This window comes from Notechis scutatus, chromosome 1, assembly GCF_049901735.1.
Source record: "Notechis scutatus isolate UNSWTSFEM ecotype Mainland chromosome 1, rNotScu1.2, whole genome shotgun sequence".
NCBI classification, from domain to species: Eukaryota; Metazoa; Chordata; class Lepidosauria; order Squamata; family Elapidae; genus Notechis; species Notechis scutatus.
The window spans coordinates 179,170,876-179,197,068 of record NC_142009.1 but is presented as its reverse complement, the minus strand read 5'-3'; the positions used below and the strand labels follow the sequence as shown (position 1 = coordinate 179,197,068).

The window sequence follows — 26,193 nt, the reverse complement described above, 5'->3', positions numbered from 1 at the left end:
ATGTTTACAACAATATTCATTCCATTTATGTTAATTATAGTAGTATCAATAATAATAATAACAACAATATTATTTACTTAACCAATTCAACACACCTTTCTTATAGCACTGATCCTATCCATCTATTTCCCTGTATATAGCTCCTGTATTTTTTCAGCTAGCAATTGATAAAATAAGTCCCAAGTCAAAAGGTATTCAGTTTCCTTCTTTTCCTTGATTATAAGTGTTAGCTATCCATTTCTGCACATTCTAATATTTATTTAATTACATTTTCATCTGTTGGGATCTCTTCACATTTCCATTGTTGCCCAAATACAATTTTAGCTGCAGTCGTCTGCAAATCAAATAGATGCAATATTGCATTGTTATCTCTGCCAACTGCCAGTAGTTTGAGCTGGTCAGGACCAGCTCAAGGTTGACTCAGCCTTCCAACCTTCTGAGGTTGGTAAAATGAGGACCTAAACATAATTTACATTTTTTCATAAAATAAAATGGATTCAAGAAAACATTTTTTAAAAACCTTAAAAATATAATTAATTGGTAATTATTGTTATGATATTAAGATATCATAAAATGGAGTATATTGACTGAAGTGTTTTCATCTGTAAAAGTCTTAGGTACACATGTATGAATGTATTAAAATAAAGAAATGTATTATAAGAGATACTAAGCAAGTGGCTTTGATTGTGGCTTGCCAATGTGTGAAATGCAATAAAAAATAGATTATCTGAGAAGAATATATGAATGTTCCTTTAAAGAAAGAAAATTATTCAAACAAAGGACACTCTTTGTGTTCCTATACAACGTATTGCTCTTGCAAACTAATGTCCTCAGTTAGCAGTGACTGATGAGGAAAGAGATCTTGGAGTGATGGTACATAGATCAATGAAGGTGTCAATATAGTGTACACATGCTTTAAAAACGACAAGAGCATATTAAGGATAATAATAAAAGATATTGAAAGTGGGGATGACCGTATCATAAGATCCTTATATGAATCAATTATGTGATTGTATCTGAAATATTCTGTGCATTTCTGGTCACCGTATCTCAAAAAGTTATAATTGAGCTAGAGAGGGTTCCTAGGAGGGCAACTAAAATAATCAAGAGGGTGGAGCAACTTTGTCCAAAACTTTCCTCTGTCAGGAAAGGTTTGCAATATTTGGGGCTGTTTAGTCTAGAAAGGAGAGAATGAGAGAGGACATAATTTGTAGTATACAAAATTATGCATGATGTGGGTAAAATGGGCAAAGAAAAGCTATTTTCTTCTCAAAATACTAAAACCAAATGTCATCCAATGACGATGAAAGAATGGGGACAGAAAAATGACTTTTTAAATATATAAAATGTTTAATTTAGTTTTGGAACTTGATACCAAGATGTGGTATTGGCTATCAGCTTGGCTGGCTTCATAAAAGGGTTGGGCCAAGTCCTAAGGATCAATGTCTATTAGCCTTGATAGCAGTGTGACTGCCTCTGAAGGTCATCCACTGAGAGACTAGTGAGTTTCCTTGTGCTCTTGAGGGGTCCTTGGTGTTCTCTGAGCTTGGTTATTTTCTTGCAGATGTTTCATTACCCAATCAGTGTGAGGGGTTAGGGTTAGCTAGCACAATTCTACTAGTTAAGTGAGGGGTCCGATCCAGCAGGGCACTGCTTATGGTATTACATTCGACGCATCACTTACAAATCTTAACAGGATGTATGAGCTTATATAAGGTGGCATAATCCTTCAATATCTGGAGTGCAGTTGTTACAGAAAATCTTATAAGTAGAACTTTTAGCTTATTTCAAAATTTGGTCATGACTGCAGTGAGTGGAGAAAATTCTCTTTCACAAAAGTCCATATGAAGGAAAAGTTAAAGAGTATTGTATACAGCATTTTTCACTTAAAATCTCCCCCTCTCTAATTCTTTCTATGTGAATCTCTGATACCTTCCAACGTGTCTCATTTAAAAATAAATACTCTTTATGGTGGAGAAACTGAGTGAACCCAAACTCCACAAACATTATCTCTTAGATCTTAGGACCAGCTTGTGGAACAGCTTCATGTTTGGGGAGGTGGCAATGGGCAGGGAAATTAACTACATGCCTGTTGTAGTATGATTTTCATTATTATTTTAGGATCATTTGCCTTCCAGCTAGCAATGAATCTTATGAAAAGTTTTGTTCAACTGCATGGTTTTTCATTTTTCCAGGCTTTTAAATAAGTATTTAAATTCCTTTCTTCAGCTCTTGAATAAAAAAGTAAATGATGAAGCAAACTACAGATAGTCCACAACTTACAACAGTTCATTTAGTTACTGTTCAAAGTCACAGCGGCACTATAAAAAGTGACTTATGACTGTTTTTCACACTTACAACCACTACAGCATCCCCATGGTCATGTGATCAAAATTCAGATGCTGACTCCATATTTATGACGGTCACAGTATCCTGGGATGATGTGGTCACCTTTTGTAATCCTAACAAGCAAAGTCAATGGGGAAATCAGATTCACTTAACATCTGTGTTACTAACGTAACAACTGCAGTGATTCACTTAACAACTGTGGCAAAGAAGGTTGCAAAATGGGGCATTAACTAAATGAGACATTAATGAATGTCTCACTTAACAACACAAATTTTGGCCTCAATTGATGTCTTCAGTTGAGGATTACCTGTATCTGATTGACTTTAAGAATAATGTCAACTCATGTGCTCAGGATAGGATTAATAAGATTAAAACAAAATCCTCGGTGATGTTAAGAAATGATGTTTGATTGCCAAATGAACATAATGGTTTTTTTCAGTGAGGTGCCACACTACATGTTCCCTTCCTAATTTACAACTTTTATTTTATAATTACTGCTATAAATGTAAAAGACATTTGACTGGAAATTGACAATAAACCCTGGAAGATAAGCAGCAGGAAATGTAAAGAAAACTGCATGCATTTATTCACCAAGAGTTGAGCTCAGCTCAAGGGCATCTTTGCAATGTAAATTTTATTACTGCTTTCTTGTCTTCCTTTTTCAATGAATATATTTGTTTTGTCTCCTTCCCTACTGCCCTACTGTAAGTTATAGTTCATGAAAATATTGGTAATTGGTTTAATTAAAAAGTTTCAAATTTTGGAAATTAAAACTTTGGTTGATATAACAAGATGTGATGAAATACAAATTGTACATACATCTTGTTTAGACGCTTCAGCAAGGCTCTATGAATTCATAGCTATTCTGCTCTGCTTCATGAAAACAGAACTTTACTATGTGAATTTTTTTTCTCACTATCACTTACTCCAAAGTTTCCTTTAAAAAAAAAAAGATTAGAACAGGAACCTTCTGTGCATGTGTGTTATGGCTAAGTGCCATAGTTTTCAGTGAACATGATTGGTTCTAGCCAATTTTCTCCCATCCACCACCAACTATGTAAATAATCAAACTGCTTTTCAGTCTCATTTAAATGTTAAAGTCTAATTTGGGGAAGGAATGGTGCATGAGCCAATGAAAAAGAAAGTGATTGCAGTGTTCTTGCAATGTTAGAGTGCTCCCTTTTATCACCTCTCCTTTCAAAGTTTCATAGTGTTTTTAAAACTGGTTGTCAGCTTTGAAATTCAGCTGCCACATATTTTTTTTTAGAGAGTTAGAGGAGTTGAAAAGTTCAAGGTTATTCTGTGTGTTGTATTAAGAATTTGCAGTTGCAGTTAATTGGTTCTCGTGATTTATGAAGTGTAGAAGTGGGAGGAGAGAAGGTGGATTCTGTGTAACGGCGAAAAAGCTTTCACTTGGGAAATTGTTTTCGAATGCGCCAGATCTGTTCCTAATAAATCAATTGGAAAGATAATGTCTTGGAGTGATTGATATCATGGATACTGTCTGGATGCTTGACATTTATTTCCCAAGTCTAACTTTTATTTTTTGAATGGGCTTGGCTGATGCCCTGGAGTTCTTTTCCCAGAAATGGGCAAAGAGCAGCAATCAGCCAAAGTGCAGGGGGGAACATGTGAGGGCCCTCCCTCCGGAGCATTAATGGAACCTGCCAGCCCTTGTTTGGAGGAGATGATAGATGCTTTCAGGATGGCAGTAGGAGAGAAGCATTTCAACTCAAGAAGTTGTTATAACCCAGAGATAACCCAGCTGTCTGAAGAGAAATCTTTCTCTAGCCCCAGGCATATGGCTATTCTGTCGGATTGGAGGGAAGAGAGACAATTGGGGCCAGATTTCTCTCAAGAAGACAACCCCCAGATTATTCCTGGAAGTCCATCAAGGGCAGATTTATATCAACAGTTCCAGAATTTAAAGATGACAGATTTGGTCTCACAGTCTGTTTGGACGGGTGGAAGCTTGAGATCACCCATATTCACTTACCCAAATATCGTGAGGAACGAGGAGACTATACAGATGCCAGTTGGAGGAAGCCAGAAAGAAGCATCAACTAACAGAGGTATGTGCAGCCTCAGAGGCAATCACCTCATTTCCCAGAAGGAATTTTGCCCACTGCAGAGAGTATCCCTCCAGGATGGGGATTTTACCCAGGCCAGGGGTGGATTCAATGCCAATGGCAGCCAGCACCAACACAGCCCTGGTCTGAAGTGGGGTTGCCCAGACAGCAGACAGCAACCACACCTCCTCCACCCGCCCAAACAAGTCCGCTGGGCCCAATATTTCAAGCGATTCAACTTTAACGTTAAATATATCCCCGGAGGGAAAAACGTATTGGCGGATGCTCTGTCCAGAAAACCTCAGTTTGACAGCCACCAAAAGGAAATAGTACAAGCCTTATTTTCAGATGCTCAATTGGCCAGCCAAGTAACCACTAGAACCCAAGCTAACTGCAATACTAAATGCCTGGATGATAAGCTGACTGCGGAATTGAAAACAGCCCTATTAACCAATCCTTGGTTCCTGGACCATCAAACCGAGTTGACAATGAATGATGGACTAGCTTGTAAAGGGACATACCCACAACCCTAAGACTACTGGTACTAAAGCGTAGCCACGACTCATGGCTGGGAGGCCATTTCGGATTCCTAAAAACCCTACATTTACTAAGAAGACAGTTCTGGTGGCCAAAAATGAAACCTGATGTCGAGGACTATGTAAAATTTGTTCAATTTGTGCCACAATGAAACACAGAACTGGAAAGCCCCCTGGCCTCCTGCAACAAGTTGCTGAACCAACCCAACCTTGGGAAGAAATCGCAATGGACTTTAGTGTTGAATTACCTAAGAGTGAAGGGAATATGGTCATTTGGACTATAATTGACTTATTCTCTAAACAGGCCCATTTTATAACCTGCAAAGGGCTTCTATCTGTAAAAAAACTTGCAAAGCTGTTCATGAAACATATATATATAGACTATATATATATATATATATATATATATATATATATATATATATATATATATATATATATATATATATATATGACTATGTACCTTGCAGAGTAATATCAGACAGAGGGGTACAATTTACCGCAAAATTTTGGAGGGAATTTCTGAAATCCATTGGCTCCTCTCAAGGGTTATCCTCAGCTTTCCGTCCTGCTTGTAACGGAGCAGTGGAGAGGGCTAACACCATGATTGAACAATACATTAGATGCTATGTAAATTATCAACAAAAAAATTGGGTTGAGTTATTACCTTTTGCAGAGGTTGCTTACAATAATGCAGTACATAGCAGCATGGGATTGACTCCATTCCAAATCAACACTGGAATGGATTTTGTCCCAATGCCAGAGTTACCTAGACAACCTCCCTGACAGAATGGATGAACTCATTAAAGAAAGAGTGGGAAGATACAAAAAAAAGCTTTGAATGAAGCTGCAAAAATTTATAAAAAACAGGCGGATAAACATAGATCCCTTCAACCGCCTTTTAAAGTAGGGGACAAAGTATATTTGTCAACCAAGTATCTTAGGTTGAAACTGCCCAGTAAGAAGCTGGGTCCAAAATTCTTGGGTCCATTCCCAATTTCAAAGATAATCAATCCGGTCACTGTCCAGTTACGTCTTCCTCAACTATTGGGGAAAATTCATCCAGTGTTCCATTGGAGTTTAGTAAAACCAGCTACTACATCGATGATAAGACCACTACCACTCGCTCCCCCTAAACCGTTGACAGTACATGGGGAAACACATTATGAGATTCAAAAAATTCTCAATTCTAGATTACACGGTGGCCGATTGCAATATTTGGTCTTACGGAAAGGATACCCCCTCTCAAATGCTAGTTGGGTAAAGAGTTGGGATGTTCATGCTGATCAATTGGTTAACCAATTCCATGAGGATTTTCCCCACAAACCAAAGGGTCCTCGGGGGGAGGGAGGGGGTTAAGGACAATATGTGTATTTTTTTCTTTTCTTTTAGGAGGAGGAGTTTTCAAGGGGGAAGCCTGTCAGCTTTGAAATTCAGCTGCCACATATTTTTTTTAGAGAGTTAGAGGAGTTGAAAAGTTCAAGGTTATTCTGTGTGTAGCATTAAGAATTTGCAGTTAATTGGTTCTCGTGATTTATGAAGTGTAGAAGTGGGAGGAGAGAAGGGAGGAGAGAAGGTGGATTCTGTGTAACGGCGAAAAAGCTTTCACTTGGGAAATTGCTTTTGAACATGCCAGATCTGTTCCTAATAAATCAATTGGACAGATAATGTCTCTGAGTGATTGATATCATGGATACTGTCTGGATGCTTGACACTGGTAGAGATGGTCTTGTATTTCTAGCATTAAGATGGATTCTGTTAATTGAAGCACTGGATGAGCATCTGTAAATCGTATTTAATTTTTATAACATCTGTCAAATATTTTGTATAACTACTGCATTCACTTACCTGGAAGCAAGCCCAAATTGAACAGTAGGCCTTACATGATTAATGTTCCTAATCATGAAATGTTTATCCTAGGATTGATTTACCGTGTTTCTCCAACAATACGGCCTCCACCAATAGGAAGACCCAGCATGTTTCTAGGCATAAAATCAAATTAAGCCCCTCCCCCAAATTTAGGCCTAGTTTAAAACATGCAAAATAGGGAAGGGTGGGGGGACTTGCCATTTGGAGTGCCGTTGGAGCTACCACTGCCGTTTGGAGTGCCGTTGGAGCTGCTGCCGCCGTTTGGAGCTGCCTCTGCCGTTTGGAGCCGCCGCCGCCGCTTTGGAGCTGCCTCTGCCGTTTGGAGCTGCCTCTGCCGTTTGGAGCCGCCGCCATTTGGAGCTGCCTCTGCCGTTTGGAGCTGCTGCCGCCGTTTGGAGCCGCGCCGCCGTTTGAAGCTGCCGCTTCCGTGTTTGGAGCACTACCGCTGTTTGGGAGCACCACCGCCACTCCAAACAGGCGGCAGCTCCAAACACGGAAGCGGCAGCTCCAAACGTGACGGCGGCACTCAAATGGCGGCGGCGGCTCCAAACGGCAGAGGCAGCTCCAAACACGGAAGCGAGCCACCCGCCATTTGGAGCTGCCGCCGTTTGAGTGCTGCCGCCCGCGTTGGAGCTGCCGCCGTGTTTGAGTGGCGGTGGTGCTCAAACAGCGGTAGTGCTCCAAATGCGGCGCGCAGCTCCAAACGTGACGGCGGCACTCCAAACAGCGGCGGCAGCTCCAAACGGCGGCGGTGGCTCCTTCCGTGTTTGGAGCTGCCTCTGCCGTTTGGAGCGCCGTCGCCGTTTGGAGTGCCGCCGTCACGCTTTGGAGCTGCCGCTTCCGTGTTTGGAGCTGCCGCCGTGTTTGGAGTGGCGGTGGTGCTTCAAACAGCGGTAGTGCTCCAAACGCGGAAGCGGCAGCTTCAAACGGCGGCGGCTCCAAACGGCAGAGGCAGCTCCAAACGGCAGAGGCAGCTCCAACGGCACTCCAAACAGCGGCGGCTCCAAACGGCAGAGGCAGCTCCAACGGCGGCAGCAGCTCCAACGGCACTCCAAACGGCAGCGGAATGGGCAGAAGGAAAGCAACAGAGGCAGGTGCCAAAGGTCTTGGGTCTGCAGCAAAGGTGTTTGGTGGGAGTAGGGAGCTCTCTGCGCTTCGCCATGATCGCCCGTTAGGAGCGGCTGGTGGCGAGCTGACGCGGGCGCTCTAGATGAGGATGAAAGGGGGAAATTAAGTTACCCCGAAAAGACGGCCTAGCCGTTTTTTCGGGCTCAAAAATAAGGCCCGGCCTTATTATGTGAGAAACACGGTACTTTTCTTTGCTTCCCTTAGTCTTCTTTCCCCTCCTGTTTGTTAATGCTATAAGGTAGCTCCATCCAATTTCAGATATGTTTGACTCAAAGGTCTTGGTGAGATATCATGGAATTGAAGTCCCCTATATCTGGAGACTCCCATTTAGGAAAACCTGGTGTTTCTGAATTGCCAATTTAAAGTTCTTTAGAAATAGAATACAAATACCTGCATACTATTAATACATTCATAAATCAAGATATAGATTGTTAATTAATATGATAGTTTAGGAATTGCAGTTTAAACAAATGAAGGAATTGTAGTTTAATTTGTTTACAGTCTAAACTTTTTGGTGTAACCTAATTTATAATTTTTTTCCGGGGGGGGGGTTTGGTTTGACTCAGTCAAAATACACCTTCCTTTTCCATTGGTCAACTTTATTCTATAATCAGTTTATTTCAGTAAAAATGATATAGACATGCTTGGAGAGAAATGAGTATGCAAATCAGTATGCAAGTATTATAAACAAATATAAATCACCTATCCTATACATTTTGCTGTACAGTTCTTGAATTAAATGGGGAGACATAAATGTGTATATTAAATAAAGGAAATCACAGGTATTGATGGAAATAGTATGCTATGGTTTTAAAAAATTGCAGAACAGTATTTACATGCAGAAGTAGTACTTTCAAATCTCTCTCTCTCTCTCTTTATATCTATATCTATATCGATCTATCTATTGGAAGATATTAGTAAAAATATATTTCTGAAAAGAAATGAGCAGAGAACTATTTCAATGTGGAAATGGACTAAAACAGCTTAACATTAGAAAAATAAGAAAGAGAATTTAACAAACATTAACAAATTGCCCATTCCATAGTACAAGATTGAGTAATGTGTACTTGAGGTGGGTGGAAGAGGAATAATATGACTTAGTTTTCAGGCTGAATCAGCCTAATCCTAACCAATGTACAACAATCCTGTAAAGTAAAGTAGAGACCAACTGATTTAAGAGGGTATTATCTGTGGGGGAGATGGGAAAAATCTGATGAATGAATAAATAATCTTTTTAGCCATTTATTACTGATAAAAACTATTCCATTAAGTTTTCAGTGATAGAACAAAAAATTGAAAACTATTTCAGCTGTAGATAAGGATGATAAGATTTGTACTTTTGGACTCTGACAACAGCTGTCTGAAATTATCAGGTATCCAACAGCAGCATGACATAAGCTAGGTTGTCAGATCCACATATACCAGGCTTACTTTGAAGATTCTGAGAACTGGTAGGAAATTTTAAGTAGTTTGGAGAACCAGTAAATACCACCTCTGACTGGAGATTTTACAGTATCCGTCCCCTGCCACACCCACCAAGCCACGCCCACAGAACTGGTAGTAAAAAAATTTTGAATCCCACCACTGTTTGGCAGAGAAGTCAGGATTCTCATAAATGCAGAGGCCTAAGATTTTTTCAGATGTTCTTCTGGAAATAGGGTGAATAGGTTTGCAGAAAGACAAGGCTTGTCCCTTAACCACACTCATCATCTGTCCATTTAAATGAGAACTCTGGCATATTTATTTGAAGGCTCACAACTAGGACAATAATAAAGCAGCACTTGGACAATTTTACTTGTTGTAGGCAAAGAAAATGCTGTCTGAAACCATGTACTCCAGCTTGGTTGTAATGGGAACTATAGTTCAGCCCAATTGGAAGTCACAACTCAATTTTGTAATGAAATTTTGATTTTGGGTTTTGCTGATTAGATAGGTTGTTATAGCAATGACTAATGTATATATTATTATACAAAAATAAAAAGTTAAGCTTGTATGTTATTATCTCATCTTACTGCACCAAAAAGAGTCAGAAGTCAATGTTTTTCTTTTTCTTTTCCCCTTTAACACACACTCTTCTTTTCCTTTCCCTCCCCTATTTTCCCATTATTTTAATTTTTTTTCTTTGCATTTCTGTATTTTATATTTTGATCAAGTAACAAAATTTTAAATCTCCCAAAAACAAATCAGTTTTGTAATCCCAACTACAGATTGAAGTGTGACGACTAGGATAATGAGCCTAATGCTATCAAAGAACAATTTGAGATATACTTTTTCATTTAGACATTATTCAGGTTGCAAGACTACATTTGATATAAATTTTGTACAGCTAAACACTGTAATGTTGCTGCCTTATCATCTTGCTTTATGATACAGGTAGTCCTTAACTCATGACCACAATTGTAAATCAAGTTGGATCTGATTTTATGACAATTTTTACGGTGGGTGTAAAGCCAACCACTGCAGTTGTTAAGCAAATTAATCAGTGGAACAACTAGCCTCCAGAAGTTGTGAATGTTCCAACACTATAAGTTTTAAAAAAGATGTTGGATAACCATTTGTCTGAAGTGGTGTAGGATTTCCTGCTTTGGCAGCAGGTTGGACTAGAAAACCTCCAAGATCCATTCCAACACTGTTATTCTATTCTATTCTATTCTATTCTATTCTATTCTATTCTATTCTATTCTATTCTATTCTATTCTAAATCATGCGATTATTAGAATGGAACTTTCCCAATGGCTGGTTTGTGCCAATAGAGTGGCAAAAAAAAAAAAAGCTGCAAAAAAGTTTCTGTCTCAGAAGCTGCAATTGTTTGTAAATGTGAGTCAGTTGCCAAATGCCCAGGTTGCATTGGGGTCGGTATGATGGTTGTAAGTGCAAGTACAGGTTGTAAGTCACTTTTCCCAAGGCCATTTTGAACCATCATTAAGTGAATAGTCATAAGTTGAGAACTACTTTATATCATTTTAACACATATTTTTTATTGTTTCTGTGTATCACTGTGGCTTTTCCTCTGTGGGAAATATCAGATATAAAACAAATGTCATGTACAAATTTAATTACATGTCAATCATTAACTGGCTGAAAGGTTGGTGATCTAGTAATAATTTTGCTTGGTTAATCAACTTATACAGCTGCCCAACTCAAACTGCAACTCTGGGTGTCTAACAAGATTAAAACTAATATAAAATCAAACAAAATAGATGCAATTAATAGTAATCTTAAAAATGACACAATCGAGGCTAGAGCTTAAGAAAACTGGTAGGACTAGTCCTGTGGTCACAAGAAGTCAACACTATGAAGGCAAATAAATGGCCAAAGTAAATATGAAAAATTAGTTTACATACAACTACTTCTTGTAGGCTCCAGTAGTTTTATAAATGTAATTTGAGTCTAGCCCTTGAGTTCTAACTACAAGTAGTCTTCACTTACTGAGTGCAGTTGGGACAGCAACTCCATGCTAAATGATGTCATAAAGTGAAGCATCATGTGACATAAGTTCTATCTGCAGTCGTATTACCCATGGTTGTTAAGTATGATGTCACGTAACTGCAACTTGTGACTTCTTGACAGCTTCTCCATTGACTTTGCTTGTCAGAAGCTGACTCTGAAGGTCGTAAATAGCAATCTCAAAGGTGCTTCCCCGAAAAAACTGACTTGACTGTTTTTTGAGGAAGAAGAAGATGTTCTGCTTCCCATTCAAGAAGCTTCATCAGTTGTGACTGGATGGTGGAGGGATAGGAATGATAGCTGAACAACAGTCAGTCAGTATGGGAAGACCTACCTACAGTAAATGAACAGCTGGTTCTGTCCTTTCTGTTTTGGTTTTCCCATTTACTTGAGGCTCTTGCTCCCTCTTTTTGCAGCTCTTAATTCCAGGTTAGAGAAAGAATATGCAGATTATTGAAAAACAAAGACCCCAAACTTGGCAGTCCTACTTCGATATGTACTTTCAATCCAGAAGGAGCAAATGTTATGTTGTATATGATAAATGTAAGTAAAACAGCTTTGGAATTTGCATTGGCATGGATGTCTGACGATAGACCCCTTTATAAAAGTTCACACATTGAGGTGATTCTTTCAGATTTGTGTCCTCAAGGTTTAAAACAGTGGGGTTGACATACATTGTGTTGTGACAGACCTGAGTCCATCATGGTAGAGCTCTTATTTTCGCATCATGAACCATTGAAATGTGTAATACATCAGGGGATACTCTTTTAAATCTCAGGATCACCCCCAACTTTGCCTGTCACCCTCTTTTAGTGGCTTCAGGTTTTTAGAATGGTGCAGAGTAGCTTTGTTCTCCCTTCCATCATCCACTATTCCTGGGAATGTTTTTCATATGAAGAAGAAGTCATTGCCCATATTTGCATATAATGTGCAGTTGCCTCTGAGGTGATCGCTAGGTGTGGATTTAAAATTACAGTTAAATAGCTTGTGGTACGGAGAAAAAAGTATAAATTGAAGGTCTGACATTTCAGTGTTTTCTTTGGAGTTTTAATTATATAATTATGTCACAGATATTTAGGGTGGGTATGCAAGAACTTTACACATAGTGCTTTTGCAACTTCTACATTACACTCATACGTATATTAAAATATACCAAAAACAGTATAGGACAAAGTTGAATGTTACTAATAGTGTGCTGTTTTGGAATAAAGGAAGGAAATGTCACTAAATAATTATAGAACCAAGTTGTGAAACTAGTTGCATTTTATTCGTATAATTTTTGGAGCTACTTTACTAAAACTAGGTTGATTACCTTCCAGAATTACAAAGTTGGTAAATGCTTATAAACATAAAACTGCTAACTTGCCTTGAGCCTGATATTCATTAAACAGTGTATACTTTATCCATTATTTCTTTTAAATATTGTTACTCAAAATATTACAGCACTCAAACCAGTGGTGGGATTCAATTTTTTTTATTACTGCTCCTGTGGGTGTGGCTTATTTGGTGGGTGTAGCTTGGTGGTCATGTGACTGGGTGGGTGCGGCTTGGTGGTCATGTGACTGGGTGGGCGTGGCTTTGTGGCCATATGATAGGGTGGGCATGGCCAACTCAACATCACTCATGTCAAGGGGCGTTTGAGCCCAGTCCCTCCCCTCCCAGCCACTCCTTGTTACCCCCAGCCTCAACGTATCTATAGTTCTGTAAAAAAATTCACCTTTTTTCGACTTTATTATCTGCATCTACATACTATAGATGTACTTTTATGGACCACTGAAAGGAGGAAATGGCTCATATGCTTTGCCCAAGAGTGTGATAGGCAGGTCACAAAACAGGGTTTTGAGAGGTTGCCACAAAGAAGGGGGGGGGCAATGTATTTTCCAAAGCAGCAGAAGGCAAAACAAGAAGCAATGGATCGAAACTGAACAAAGAAGAAGCAACCTAAAACTAAGGAGAAATTTCCTGACAGTGAGAACAATTAACCAGTGGAACTGCTTGTCTCCAGAAGTTCTGGATTCTCCAACACTGGAGGTTTTCAAGAAGAGACTGGACAGCTATTTCTCTGTCAGGCAACCTTGGCAAGTTTAAGACTTGTGGACTTCAACTCCCAAAATTCTGGGAGGAATTCCGGGAGTTGAAGTCCAGAAGTCTTAAAGTTACTAAGGTTGGAGACCCCTGGTATAGGGTCCCCTCCAAATATCATTCTGATACCTTTGCCTGGCCCTCCACTCAGACTTGGCATCCTCAGTTTTCCTGCCTGAGCAGAGGGTTGGACTAGAAGACCTCCAAAGTCCCTTTCCACTCTGTTATTCCATTATTCCTAAGTTAAATAGCTAAGACCCTCATTGGGACCCTCTCTCTTTTGCTCCCTCTGGTCTAATGGTTAATAAGATTTTTAGAAACCTGCAGCTGAAAGTTCTCTATGTCTCCTTACCCTGAAGACCCAATTTCATTTGGAATTTAATCCCAAACTGATTGCCCTTTTAGCATTTCTCTTGACACTTCTCCAAAATGCACCAAAAAGCCACATCTCTCTCCCCACCCACCCCCACACACACCAGAGGTTGGATTGGATATCTCTCCCTCCCTCTCTGCTTTAGGCTTAGAAAGTTTGCCAGAGCTGCTCCTCATTTGGCAATGCTTAAGGAGAATTAGGGGCTAGAGACAGTTGACATTCTCATCTCTGCTACAGGTGAGGCTGTCAGAAAGACTTTTTGGCAGACACGCAATGCCTTCTCCTCAGCCTCTCAGCACTAATGAGAGATGCGGCTCTACTGGCCAGGGTAGGCAAAGCCTCTCATTTTGTACAAACTATCTGCTGCCGGCAGATACACATTTATGGGTGGCGTGGGCGGGTCCACTCAGGGCACAGAAGTTCTGCTGCTTAGCCCGGCAGTCCGGCTCGAGCCACAGGGTTTTTGTTTTTTTTAATAATTTTCCCTACAGGAAGCTACCAAAATGGGAAGCGGTGCCTCTGCCTGCATAACTAGAGAGAGGCTCTCCATCCCGCAAAAGCCAATGGCTTGAAAACAGCTCCTCTGCTACCCCCCACCCAATTCCCCCGCTGCCTTCCCCACAGGGGGAATTGCAAATGCGGCATGCCATTCGGGTGGGAAATGCCTAGAACACAATAAAGCCCAAGCAATCACCTCCTGCTGGCAGGCTGGCTAATGGGGAGAGAAGGAGAGGTGGAGAAGGGGAGCAGATTGGAGCCCTCCAAAAGAAGGGGGGGTGAAAGAAAGTACAGTTTGCTGCAGATGCCCTCCCTCACCCCTTTGCTTGGATTCCCTCCTGCGGTCTCCTCAGTGCTCCCCCTCCCCAGTCTGTCTTGATTGCAGGCAGAGCCACATTGCCTTTTCCAAGCCTGCTGTCTGTGAAGCTGGGTGTCGGTGAGGGCTGGCTTTTTGCATAGCTTTGTCCAGCTATTGGGGGGTGGGGGAGAGAATGGCTTCCTCCCCAAGCCCCCGTCCATTTCCCTCCCGACTGGGGAGGGAGAGAGTGTGAGCAAGCCAAGGCCTTTCCCTCCAGCCTTTGCCCAAAGCCCCTTGCCACACCAGGAGGTTGAAGTTTGAATTTCTTCACCGCTCCAACCCGCGTGTACCTTGGCAATGGGAGTTTCTCTTCACCCCCTTTTCCAGCTACTAGATCAGGGGACGAACCTAGCTTTGCTGCCCATTGCATTGCAAATAGGAATCTAAAAGCTGAGAAAGAAAGGGAAGTTCCTGCACAGTAAGGTCGTTGCTACCGCCCACCGACTCTGGAGCCTCGTGTAAGCGGCTTCAGCGGCACTTTGCACAAATGCCCCCCCCGGACCTCTTCTTTCTTTCTTTCTTTCTTTCTCTTTCTTTTCTTTCTTGTCCTTCTCCCTTCCTCTCTCATTCCCTCTTTTTCTCTCCCCCCTCTCAAAGCCATGGCTGGTCAAGCGCTCTTTGCTACTTTCATTTCTTCTTTTTGGAATCAAGACTGGCTGAACAAGGATCGCCAGCCGCGCTGGAAGCGTCCCTTCGGGTGACCCTTCTCTTCTCCTTCTCCTCCTCTGGTGTGCACACCATCCTCCCAGCCCCGCCACAGCTGCTGGTCGCAAAAGGAGGGGGACGGAGAGACGGGTCACCAGAAGAGACACTTCCAGTGTGGCTGGCTATCCTTGTTCAGCCAGTCTGGATTCCAAAAAGAAGAAATGAAAGTAGCAAAGAGCACCAAGGAAAGCCCAGCTGCGGCTTTGAGGGAGGGACACCCACACACAGAGAGTGGGGGAGAGACAGGGGAAGATAGGGCCGCTTCGCTATCCCCTGCCGTCACTCTTACCTTCTCAGGCAAGTGAGGGAGGGGAGGGTGAGGGGCAGGAGTACCGGCCGCTTCAGGCAAGGTGAAGAGCCGTTGACCAAGCATGGGAGAGTAGAAGCCTGGGAACAGTGGCTCCCCGCTCAGCCGGCCCAAGGGGCTGCTGCAGGCATATCGGGACAAATGCGGCGAGAAGCCCCGGGACATCCACCCACCCACCTGCTAGCTGGCCAGGCCGGGCCGGGCTGGAAGAGATGCATCAGCCGGGAGAAGGAAGAAAACGTGCTTCGGGAGGGTGGGCAGGCAGGCGGATGTTCCGAGGCTGTGGCACATACGTACTGCAGCCCTGGGACATCCACCCAAGCTGTGCCACAGCCACCACATGGTAGGGAAAGCTAGGGGAGTGATTGGGACAAGCGGGCGACCGAGCGACCCGGTTCGGGGGCATGGCCAGCCAGGGGTCGCCACCAGTTCTGCAACCCACGCCAAATCACTGCTACTGGTTCTCCTGAATAGGTTCGAACTGGTTGAATACCACCTCTGACACAAACTAATTGGAGACTGATTCTCTGTGAAATGTGGGTGTGCAGGAACAAGGTAGAATTCAAAGTAAATTTTATTTTTATTTCTTGCATTTGCATCAAGAACTCAAAGCAACTTTGATAGTATGCCATCTTCCAATTTTATCTTTGAAACGACTAGTCACTCAATGGATTTTATACTGAATGGAGATTTGACTCTGTGTCTCTTGAATCCTAGTCCAGGGCTGTATATTAGCATTGTTTTGTTTGGGATTAGTGTTCAGATTTATTCAGCCTTATGAATGAAGCTATATTAATCAACAAAATAAATCCGTGGCTTTTTCTAAAACAACAACAACAACAAACAAACAAACCAGGGAGCTGGTTTCTTAAATTGATTTCTTTCTCTGTAGTCTAACTTGGTCTGTAACAAATACTCAAACAAATCTCCAAAGAAAGGAAGTCCTGAGCATGTAGGAATTCCATAAAGAATGTTATATCCACATCTGTTTCTGTATCTCCATGTATAGCCCTTTTCTGAAAACTCTAAATATTGTTAGTTCATAGCAGTGCAGGAATTACTAAGGTAATGTAAATTCATCAGAATTCACCATGTGTAATACCACTTTTTTGAAAAAAAATCATTCAGACAATTTCATAATAACATTATACAGTAAAATAAGATTATCAAAATATCAGAAAGCATTTCTGATTAATTAACAATTAACGTATTACCAGTTAAGAGAGTTGCAAAACTAGATTAGGCAATCATTGAGCAATGCATATTTGGTTATTTCTCCAATTCCTCCTTGGGAAAGGTTATACTACAGTCACCGAGGGCTCTGGAGGAAACAGATTATCTGGATCCATGGTGACCAGATTCAGGCTGGGAATGGGACAGAAACTGTGTTGGTGACTTGTGGCAAGATTTAGTTACAGCAGGGGTCGCCAACCTTTTGGACCTCAGGGACCACCAAACTCATACTTTTAAATCCCGAGGACCACTAATACAATTTTTTTAAAAGATAATGTATTTAATATATTTTTTATTTTTTATATTAAATATAAATTTAATATTTAAAAATTGATTATATATTTGTGTGTGTGTGTGTGTGTGTGTGTGTGTGTCTATGCTTAATTATAACAAAATCGTAAATGCTTAATCAAATCTCTGGGCAGAGTGAAGGAAAAGGAGGGGCCTCTCTCATTCGGCTGGGAAGATCTGGATGGGGAGGAACCAGCTCCCCCTCAAATGGAAGAAAAGCAGAGCCCCCCCCCCCAATCTGGTCTCCTGTCATTTCATATCTCCCCCAAGTCAGAGGAAACCTCTCCCTTCTTTGCCAGGTGTGGCTGCCTGGAGTTGGGGGAGGGAAGGAGGGCCAGGCTGGAAGGTATTTCGTTACGTCAATCCTTTCTTGTATTCACTTTAATGTCCACATAAAACAGGGCTGTCAAACTCCCGGCCCATGGGCCGGATGCATTAAGTGCTGACGATGTCCGGTTTAGCGAAGGGGGGAAAAGTCCTGATATGTCATGTGATGCTGCCATGACAACATGAGTTTGACATCCCTGACATAAAGCCATTGGGAGAGGGCATCCATCAATTTGGGTGAAGTATTATCAATATGTTGATGTTACCCAGTCGTACATCTACAGCCAGGCCAAACGGGTTGTTCATTGGATGAGCTAACCTGAAACTTGAAGGCAGTCAGGATTTGAATGAGGAGAATCACATTGACCCAAGCAAGATGAGAATACTGTTAATTAGGGAACCTATTGATATGAATACTAGACTATCTTTGATTTAAAATGAAAAACAAAGAAAATAAGAAGGAATAGTGAAAATGTAAGAAAGGAAATAGAAAAAGAAATAGAAGAGAAAGAAAAGTTTGTTTAAAAATGGTTTCCAATCTTTTTGATGGTAGTTATAATTACATCAGAATGGAATGGAATGGAATTCTTTATTGACCAAGTGTGATTGGATACATATGAAATTTGTCTTTGGTGCATAAGCTCATATTTTATCCTTTCTAAGATTACATCATGGCTATAAGAATTGTTTTAAAAATACAATTTTATTGAAGAAAAATTTAACTAGATAAAAACAATATAAAACCAAAAAGGAAACACAATATAAAAGAATAGTAAACAAGTAAGAATGAAAACAGAAAAGGAAGAGAGAAAAAAAGATTCTTAAAAAGTGGTTTCTGATATTTTTGATGGCAGTTATAATTATATTATACCCCTCCCTCTCTAAGGTTACATTATGGCCCTAAGAAAAGTTATAAAATCAATATTGCTGCAATATCTGTCTGTATTTGTCCATTTCAAAGAGAACAGAAATATGCAAACTTTTAAGATGTTAAGATCAGTTCATCAGGAAAGAATTTAGAAAAAAATACCTTTACTTGCTTTTTAAATCCTAGTGACAGCACTGGTAAGTATCTGTTGTGAATACTTCCTCACTTTGTACATTTCATCTCAATTTTGACCAAGCAAATTTCCTATGATTGTAAACAAGTCAAACTTGTTTTCTCCTTTTTCTCCCAGGTTTTGTAATACTTACTTTGAAGATATCCAATTTGTATGTCTGAAATCCTTTCAGCGTTAAATCTAGATTCATGAAAGGGTAGCACTAATTAACATAAAGAATTATAGAAACATGGAAACTATCTTATGACAGTTAAACCGTCGGTCTAGTTCAGTCTTGTCCACTTCCTAATTGTTTTTGCTAAACCTCTCTGGAATTGAAGTTGGAATCTTTCTATGTGAAGTAGGAGTAGACAGCCCATTTCTCTCCAGATATTTTGGAACATGTCAAATTGGCTTAGTTACCATGCCAGGAATTATGAGGGATACAGCTTAAAAATATTTATTTGGCATGATACTATAAGATTCAAACTATTATTGAACAATAGCATTTTTGTCCCATTGAATTTTTATTTATTATTAAATTTAAATGCAGCTCATCTCACTTTTGAAGAGACTCTTGAATAGCCTCTGTACTTGAGAAATTGAAGTTCAAATTCATTTTTAAAAAATGATTTAATTACGAAAGGAATGGGTTGCTAGCAGCACTAAAAATGCAGCTTTGGCTTCCAGTTGTTTGTGATCTTTAGTCTCCATCCTAGTGCTACCAATCCCTCTGTCTGCCCCAAAGTAGAAGAAAGGAAGGCTTTACTTGGTGGACTGTTGTGGGCAGATAGCAGTGGGGAAACCAGGAAAAAGCATAAGAATGTTTTGACAGAGTAGGAATGAAGTGGGGAGTGTTTCACCAACACACAAGACCAGGATATGTGCAACTGAAATGGGGAGGATCTCAAATGTTTTTGGTGTGGACTAAATGTATGTGTGTAAATTCATAAAAGTATAGTTTCAGGAGCAGGGGTCTAATTGTCATCTCTGTTTTCTCAGATTCTTGGATAAATTGCAGGTGGCCCACAACATAACAACAGTTTGTTTAATGACCATTCAAAGTTACAACAGCAGTGAAAAAAAGTGACTTATGACCATTTTTCACACTTATGACCGTTGCAGCATCTCCATGGTCATGTGATCAAAATCCAGATGCTTGACAGCTGACTTGTATTTATGATTGTTACCATGTCCCAGAGTCATGTGATCATCTTTTGCGACCTTCTGACAGGCAAATGCAACAGGGAATCCAAATTCAAAATTCAGTAAACAACTGCCTCATTTAGCAACAGAAAGTTTGAGCTCAACTGTAGTCGTAAGTCAAGGACTACCTATATTGTCATGTAGCCTCAATCATTTTCCATTACGGTGAAATCATTTCTTTCTGCCATTGCAGCTGTTTTATAAATGGGAACAGTTGATGGGTTTCTAATAGTTCTCCATGTGTGTTCACTGACACCCCCACCTCCAAAAAAGATTAAAAAATCTTTCAATCATCATAGGATATGGAAAAGCATTCTAGTTTAATTCAGCATTGGCTTTGCATATTTAAAAAGAGAGGCACTTGTTATTAGTGTATGTTTTAAAAACAGTTACAATTAAACAGCAGTTAGAAATTTTCCATATGTAGGTAAACTGAGAGAACAATTGAATTATTTATTTTTAAGTTTTAACATGTTTTTATGAAGAAAACCTGAATAGTTAGTTGTCCAAACACATAACCAGCCCTGTGGTAAAGCAGGAAATGGAATCCAAATTTTCTGCTGTTTTCCTGTGCTTTAATCATGAGACCCATCCTTGGGGTATGAAGTTCTAAAATAGCAGCAGTAGAAGAACAAGTAAAGGATATTCTAATTCCTTAGATGTCATGGCATTTTTCTTCCCACTACCCCAGGAGTTTTGTTTTCATCAATGGAATGTAATTACGCTCATTCCATGCTCAAGGAATTAAGTCATTTATATCTCTATTTGTTTATATTAAAATCCTAGTGGGAAGGAGGAAATTGTGTGGGAAAATTCTTTTTCCCTGCCCCCACCTTCCCCTATTGCAAAGTATAAAATTTGTGGAGTGAGAACGTGGGGGCAGTTTCTTCCAACCTGGTGTGACTGCAAATTCAGAGCACACAATTGGCATCTGAAGTTTGCCAGGTTGGGGACTGTAAAGGTCCCCATTGAAAACGTAATCCTGAGTACGGCCCAACCCGAAATAGTAACTTCTTGACATTCTTTGGTTTACATATGGCAATTACATTTGTACTTCTTTCTAAGCGTACTGTAGTTCTTTGACCTTTGAATATACTGGCTATTTTAGAATGTGGTGTATTGGGGTTATACCCCAATGAACAGCTGTTTTTTTAATTTTCAAAATATCAGAGAAGCTTAATTTACAATCCTCATTAGATGTGACCTTTCAAGTTTTCCCCCTTCTGTTTTCCAAAGATAAAATTTTCTCCATAGAATTTTTCAGCTATGAGATTTATTCTCTAGCTGCTTCAGCGTTTTTTGTTTCTTGTAACTTTTCTTTATTACATGGTAATAAATAACAGTTCAACTATTTTCACCTCCAGCTGTTTCTTTTGCTTTTGCCTTCTAATAATAAAAAATGAAATTATGCTAACTTTTACATGCAATGCAATAAGAAAAAAAAACCCGTTGCCAAATCATTTAGCTTTACTAATGGTAAAATACACATTTTGGAATAGGAGCTTATATCCTACTAGCTTGCCAAGCTTATCAACTCTCCCCTCCCTTCCCCTTGTGTTACTCATTTCTCATAATTTCAATTTGGTATGTGTTGTTTGATAGATCTGAAGGCATCCCGCTGGATAATTTTTATAAGATAACAGTATTACTGTGCAATTTACATGCAGATTCCTTAAAAAATGTGTGACTGTTTTAAAGAGGTGATGTTCTGACATTTCTGAGCATTCTCAAATACTTTTCCTGGGTATTACTTACATATATACATATACATATATAGATATAGATATACATACATGTATGCATGCATGTATGTATGTCTGTGTGTATACACACACACACACACAAGTACAATAAGGGCAAGTGTGGGATTCAAATTTTTAACAACCAGTTCTGTGGGTGTGGCTTAGGTGGTGGGTGTGGCTTGGTGGGACATGGCTTGGTGGTCATGTTATTGCTGGGTGTGGCCAACACAATATCACTCACATCGAGGCACGCATCTCCTCACCTGGCCTCATGACTGTGGGGATGCTGCAACAGTCGTAAGTGAAAAATGGTCATAAGTCACTTTTTTCAGTGCAATTGTAACTTTGAATGGTCACTCCACACAAGCAAAATACCAGCAAAGGAGGGGAAAAAACTCCAGAGAAGTTCCTGAGACAGAAAGTCTAGTCCTGCCAAGAATGTAATAAGGGTTAACGGAGAGGCAGTTTCTGTAAGCAACACCAGAATGTTTCTTTCCTGCCTTCCTTACAGGATTAGGCCAGTAATTTCTTCTAACAACCGGTTCTCTGAACTGCTTAGAATGTTAACAACCAGTTCTAGTGAATAGGTGCGAACTGGTAGAACCCCACACCTGAATAAGGGGGAAAATCCTCAACATGTACAAGACATGTTAAAAGAAGAACACATTTATTTGTAGAGCAGCTGGACAGGACTGGGTATAAGAAGTCGATAGTGGGGTTCTTTGCCATATAGAGATAATAACCAACACTTCAAATTAAGCTTAAAAATTTAATAACTAGTGCAGGATGTTCAGTTGTAGTTTTACTCTGTACTGCATTCTGGGCCAGCTGAATTTAGAAGGACTCTCAGTTCATGACCAGATCACAAACCAAGTCCTTTGGAGGGTACAGAAACACTTTTGGAAAAAACTATTGACACCAGCACTGTTGAATGTTTAACTGAGTACAACAACATATTCTTGGGAGGAATTATTATTATTTCTTTGTTTTCAATATTTGTATATTTGTGACAGATGAACAATTTTTCTTTCAGTAGTTCTGTCTCTGCTGGCCCTAGTTGTTCAGCCAACAGTCCTGAGCCCATTTGTCATCAGATGTCCAGGAACTCCAACACATTGAACCTGGCTTTGACCAATCCAATATGAGTTTCTGTAAATTACATCTCACCATATTATTTTATGGGAGAGACACTCTTCATCTCGCTGCTCAGATGAGACCAGCATGGTTGAACCACTGGCATAGTTTCATTTTCCTCAGAGCACACAAGCCCACAACCATATCATGGTGCCTCATTGGGAGATGGTGATGATGATGATGATGATGATAGCAATAGCACTTAGACTTATATACTGCTTTACAGTGCTTTACACAGTAGCCCTCTCTAAGTGGTTTACAGTGTCAGCATTTCCACCACAACAATCTGGGTCCTAATTTTATCGACCTCGGAAGGATGGAAGGCTGAGTCAACCTTGAGCTGGTGAGACTCAAACTGCCAAACTGCTGGCAGCCAGCAGTCAGCAGAAATAGCCTGCAGTACTGCATTCTCACCACTGCACCACCATGGCTCACGATGATGATGATGGTTCATCAGACAGTCAGCTGAATGTTCAGACTCTGTATTTTGTATTTTTAGCCACCTATGGAGTTCTTTCCAAGGACCTGCGATTAGCAATTCTCAAGATCCTAGGATAGGCAAATGTTTGATGATGTTAAAGGTATCGTTGCAGGATGCAAGCTATTTCAAGTAAAGCTGCAATTTGCAATTAACTGATGATGATTTGCTTTCAAGTGGTACTCCGCATGTTGCCTAAAGGTGGCTGTTACTATTGGTGTTAACTCAAGATAGGTTATGTAATACTCATCCTGTAAGAAGTATTGGGCTGAGAGAAAATGAATGGCTCAAGAATATTCAGCCATCTTTTATGCTTAAAGAGAATGTAGCATTGATAGTCTCTTGATTTCTAGTCCTACATCCCAACTATTAGACAAAATTGGCTGTCAGTTTAATTTAATCTGAACTTAATCTATAACCTTAATGGAATGGTTAAAACATCCAATCATTGTGAGAGATATTTAAGTCTAGAATTAAACTTATTGAAACCTTTATGTTTGACAGTGCATTGAATATCTCTATACCATAAGTTGAGCCGTTGCTAATATATTTTGTAGGAATATTTGCAATATCACCTACTAAAAACACTTTCTTACTCTGTTACAGACTTACATCGGGAGTGTGGTGATATCGATAAATCCATATAGATCACTCCCAATTTATTCAGCAGACAAAGTGGAAGAATACAGAAACAGAAACTTCTATGAACTCAGGCCTCACATGTAAGTATAAGGCTGAAACTTTCCATCCATCCTGTTCTTTAAACAACATAGGTTATAGATAGAAACAGCTGTTTCCTGTAAGAAGGAGAATGTTTTTGATCTATTGTGCCTTTGATTAGCACTTAGAATATGGTGTATTTGCAGCTCGTTTCTCCCCCAAGGGAGGAAATGTGGACATTTATTCAATTAAAGTTTTAGAATGTGTTTTTTTAGTTGAAGAAAGTTATTTTCTAGTAATATCATAGACCAAAATTGGATTACATAGCAGATTCTTTCATAGGCCACTAAAATTTGTCTTATACTATCACCTAATTTCCCCTGGTAAAAAGAGCAATATTGGGCATATTTTGCTTTCCTTTACTATTTATTTTTATTTTATTTTATTTTATTTTATTTTATTTTATTTTATTTTATTTATTTATTTATCTATTTATTTATTTATTTATTTATTTATTTTATTATCCTATATTATTTCCTTTATATTTTTCTCATTACTGTTTTTTTATTTTATGTAACTCTTGGACAAAACAGTAATCTTATAGTGGCTATAGTTTCATACACAGCAAGTAGCATAGAGTAGAACTGGGCAGGTAGACACAAATATGTAGCTTTACATTTTCCTCAGTAGAAGAATAAACAAATATAATGTTTTTGACCCTCTTTTTTCTCTTTATCTAGCTTTAGAACTTGTGTGGAGAATAGGTCATGTCTTATATCATATTTATATAGAAGAATTGAAAAGGCTTCACAAACGTTTAAATTTCATTGTAAATATACAGTTATAGCCAGTTTTCCAGTGACCCGTGAGAAGTAAAAATCTTCTGCTTTGAGATCAATTACTTGCAAACTGTACCATCTAGATGTGGACCAGAAAGGAGCTTGCATCTCCATTCATATAGAGGGGGAAATTATTGTTGTTAACTTCCTCTTCAGCTGCAGCTGTCTGCATAATATATCATAGCATTTCCAGGAGCAGGAAAAAAAAAATACACCAGGAAGTGGTGGGAGTGTAGTACGAAAGTTCTATTCTGTAAGTGTAACAGAAGGAAATCCATGTATTTAAGCCAACATGGAAATCAAATCCAGTATCTTTATTTTGGTGAGAGATAAGTAATAATAATAATAAGACTTTATTGATTAGCCCTTGGGCCATATCAAAGTGATAAGTAGAGAATAAATCTCAGAAGTATAAAATAGACTATTATATACATTCATAGGCATATCAGCCAGCCAGCTGTACAGTTTGTATATGAGGTAGAAGAATTTAGTTACATTTAGATTAATAGAGTCATTAATTTCTAAAAGTACTAATTATAATGACCTCCTCTCCAACCTCCCTTTTTTCTTTTTGTTTACTAAATAATCCCCTTGTCACTGTTCTAAATTATTAGAAAGCCCAGATATTATAAATTAAAATAATGACAATGACAACAACAACAATAATAATAATAGATGTTTGTTGGAGTAGGTTTACAGTTCAATTATTTCCTTTCTAGCATTTTCCCCACAAGTATGTGGTCCACTTTTTCAAATCAACTGAGTTTTGCTGCATTGGTTGTGATAGGAATTGACTGACCAGCTTGTCTGCCAAGCCTGGTGTCGTGAGCTGAAAAAGAGTGACTGGTCCGAAGTCACCCAGCTGGCTTTCATGCCAAAGACAGGACTAGAACTCACAGTCTCCTGGTTTCTAGACTGAAGTCTTACCCACGAATGTGACTCTCAATACAGTAATTATAATTCAATCATAATTCAAATTATACACACGCACACACACAACTTATGTATATATCATATGAATATGTATACACACATACACACTTAAACTACTGTAAAAAGAGATGGTTTGCTGTGAGTAGCTTGAAATTGTTAATATAATATAAGGAAACTTTGTTGTTAAGTTGCAGGAGTGGAAGGAAACCTCTGTGCTGTCTCTCCATATTTGGGGTAGCCCCTCCCCTTTCTTTTTTAGCAGCTGTCTACCTCATTGTGAATTTCAGGGAGAGGCCTTTTAGGGGCACATTTGACAGATGGAGAGGTAGGAATCATAATCATGGGAAAGGTCTTCTAGATAAGCTGCCTTTCTCTTAAACTACTTAGTATCTAAGTCTTTGTTTTTTCTTTCATTCAGTTTGTATCCTACCTTTTTTCTTAATTATTCAAGTTATTCAAGTTGGCCAACAGTTAGTAAAACAGAAGACAAAAGGTTTAAAAAGGCTTAATATAAATTAATGTTAACATAACCTTTATTAAAAGCTTGGCAGAAGAGAGAAGAGGATCCAAAAGCATCCAGAGGAAGGGG

General features: G+C 39.5%; 1 protein-coding gene across 1 annotated transcript in view; it reads left to right on the top strand.

Moving 5' to 3' along the window:
• MYO1B (myosin IB) overlaps positions 1-26,193 on the top strand; it is a 134,324-nt gene that overhangs the window by 25,842 nt on the left and 82,289 nt on the right. The window contains 1 exon segment of the mRNA XM_087949548.1: positions 23,779-23,894. Within this exon segment, the coding sequence (XP_087805674.1) occupies positions 23,779-23,894 (116 nt within the window).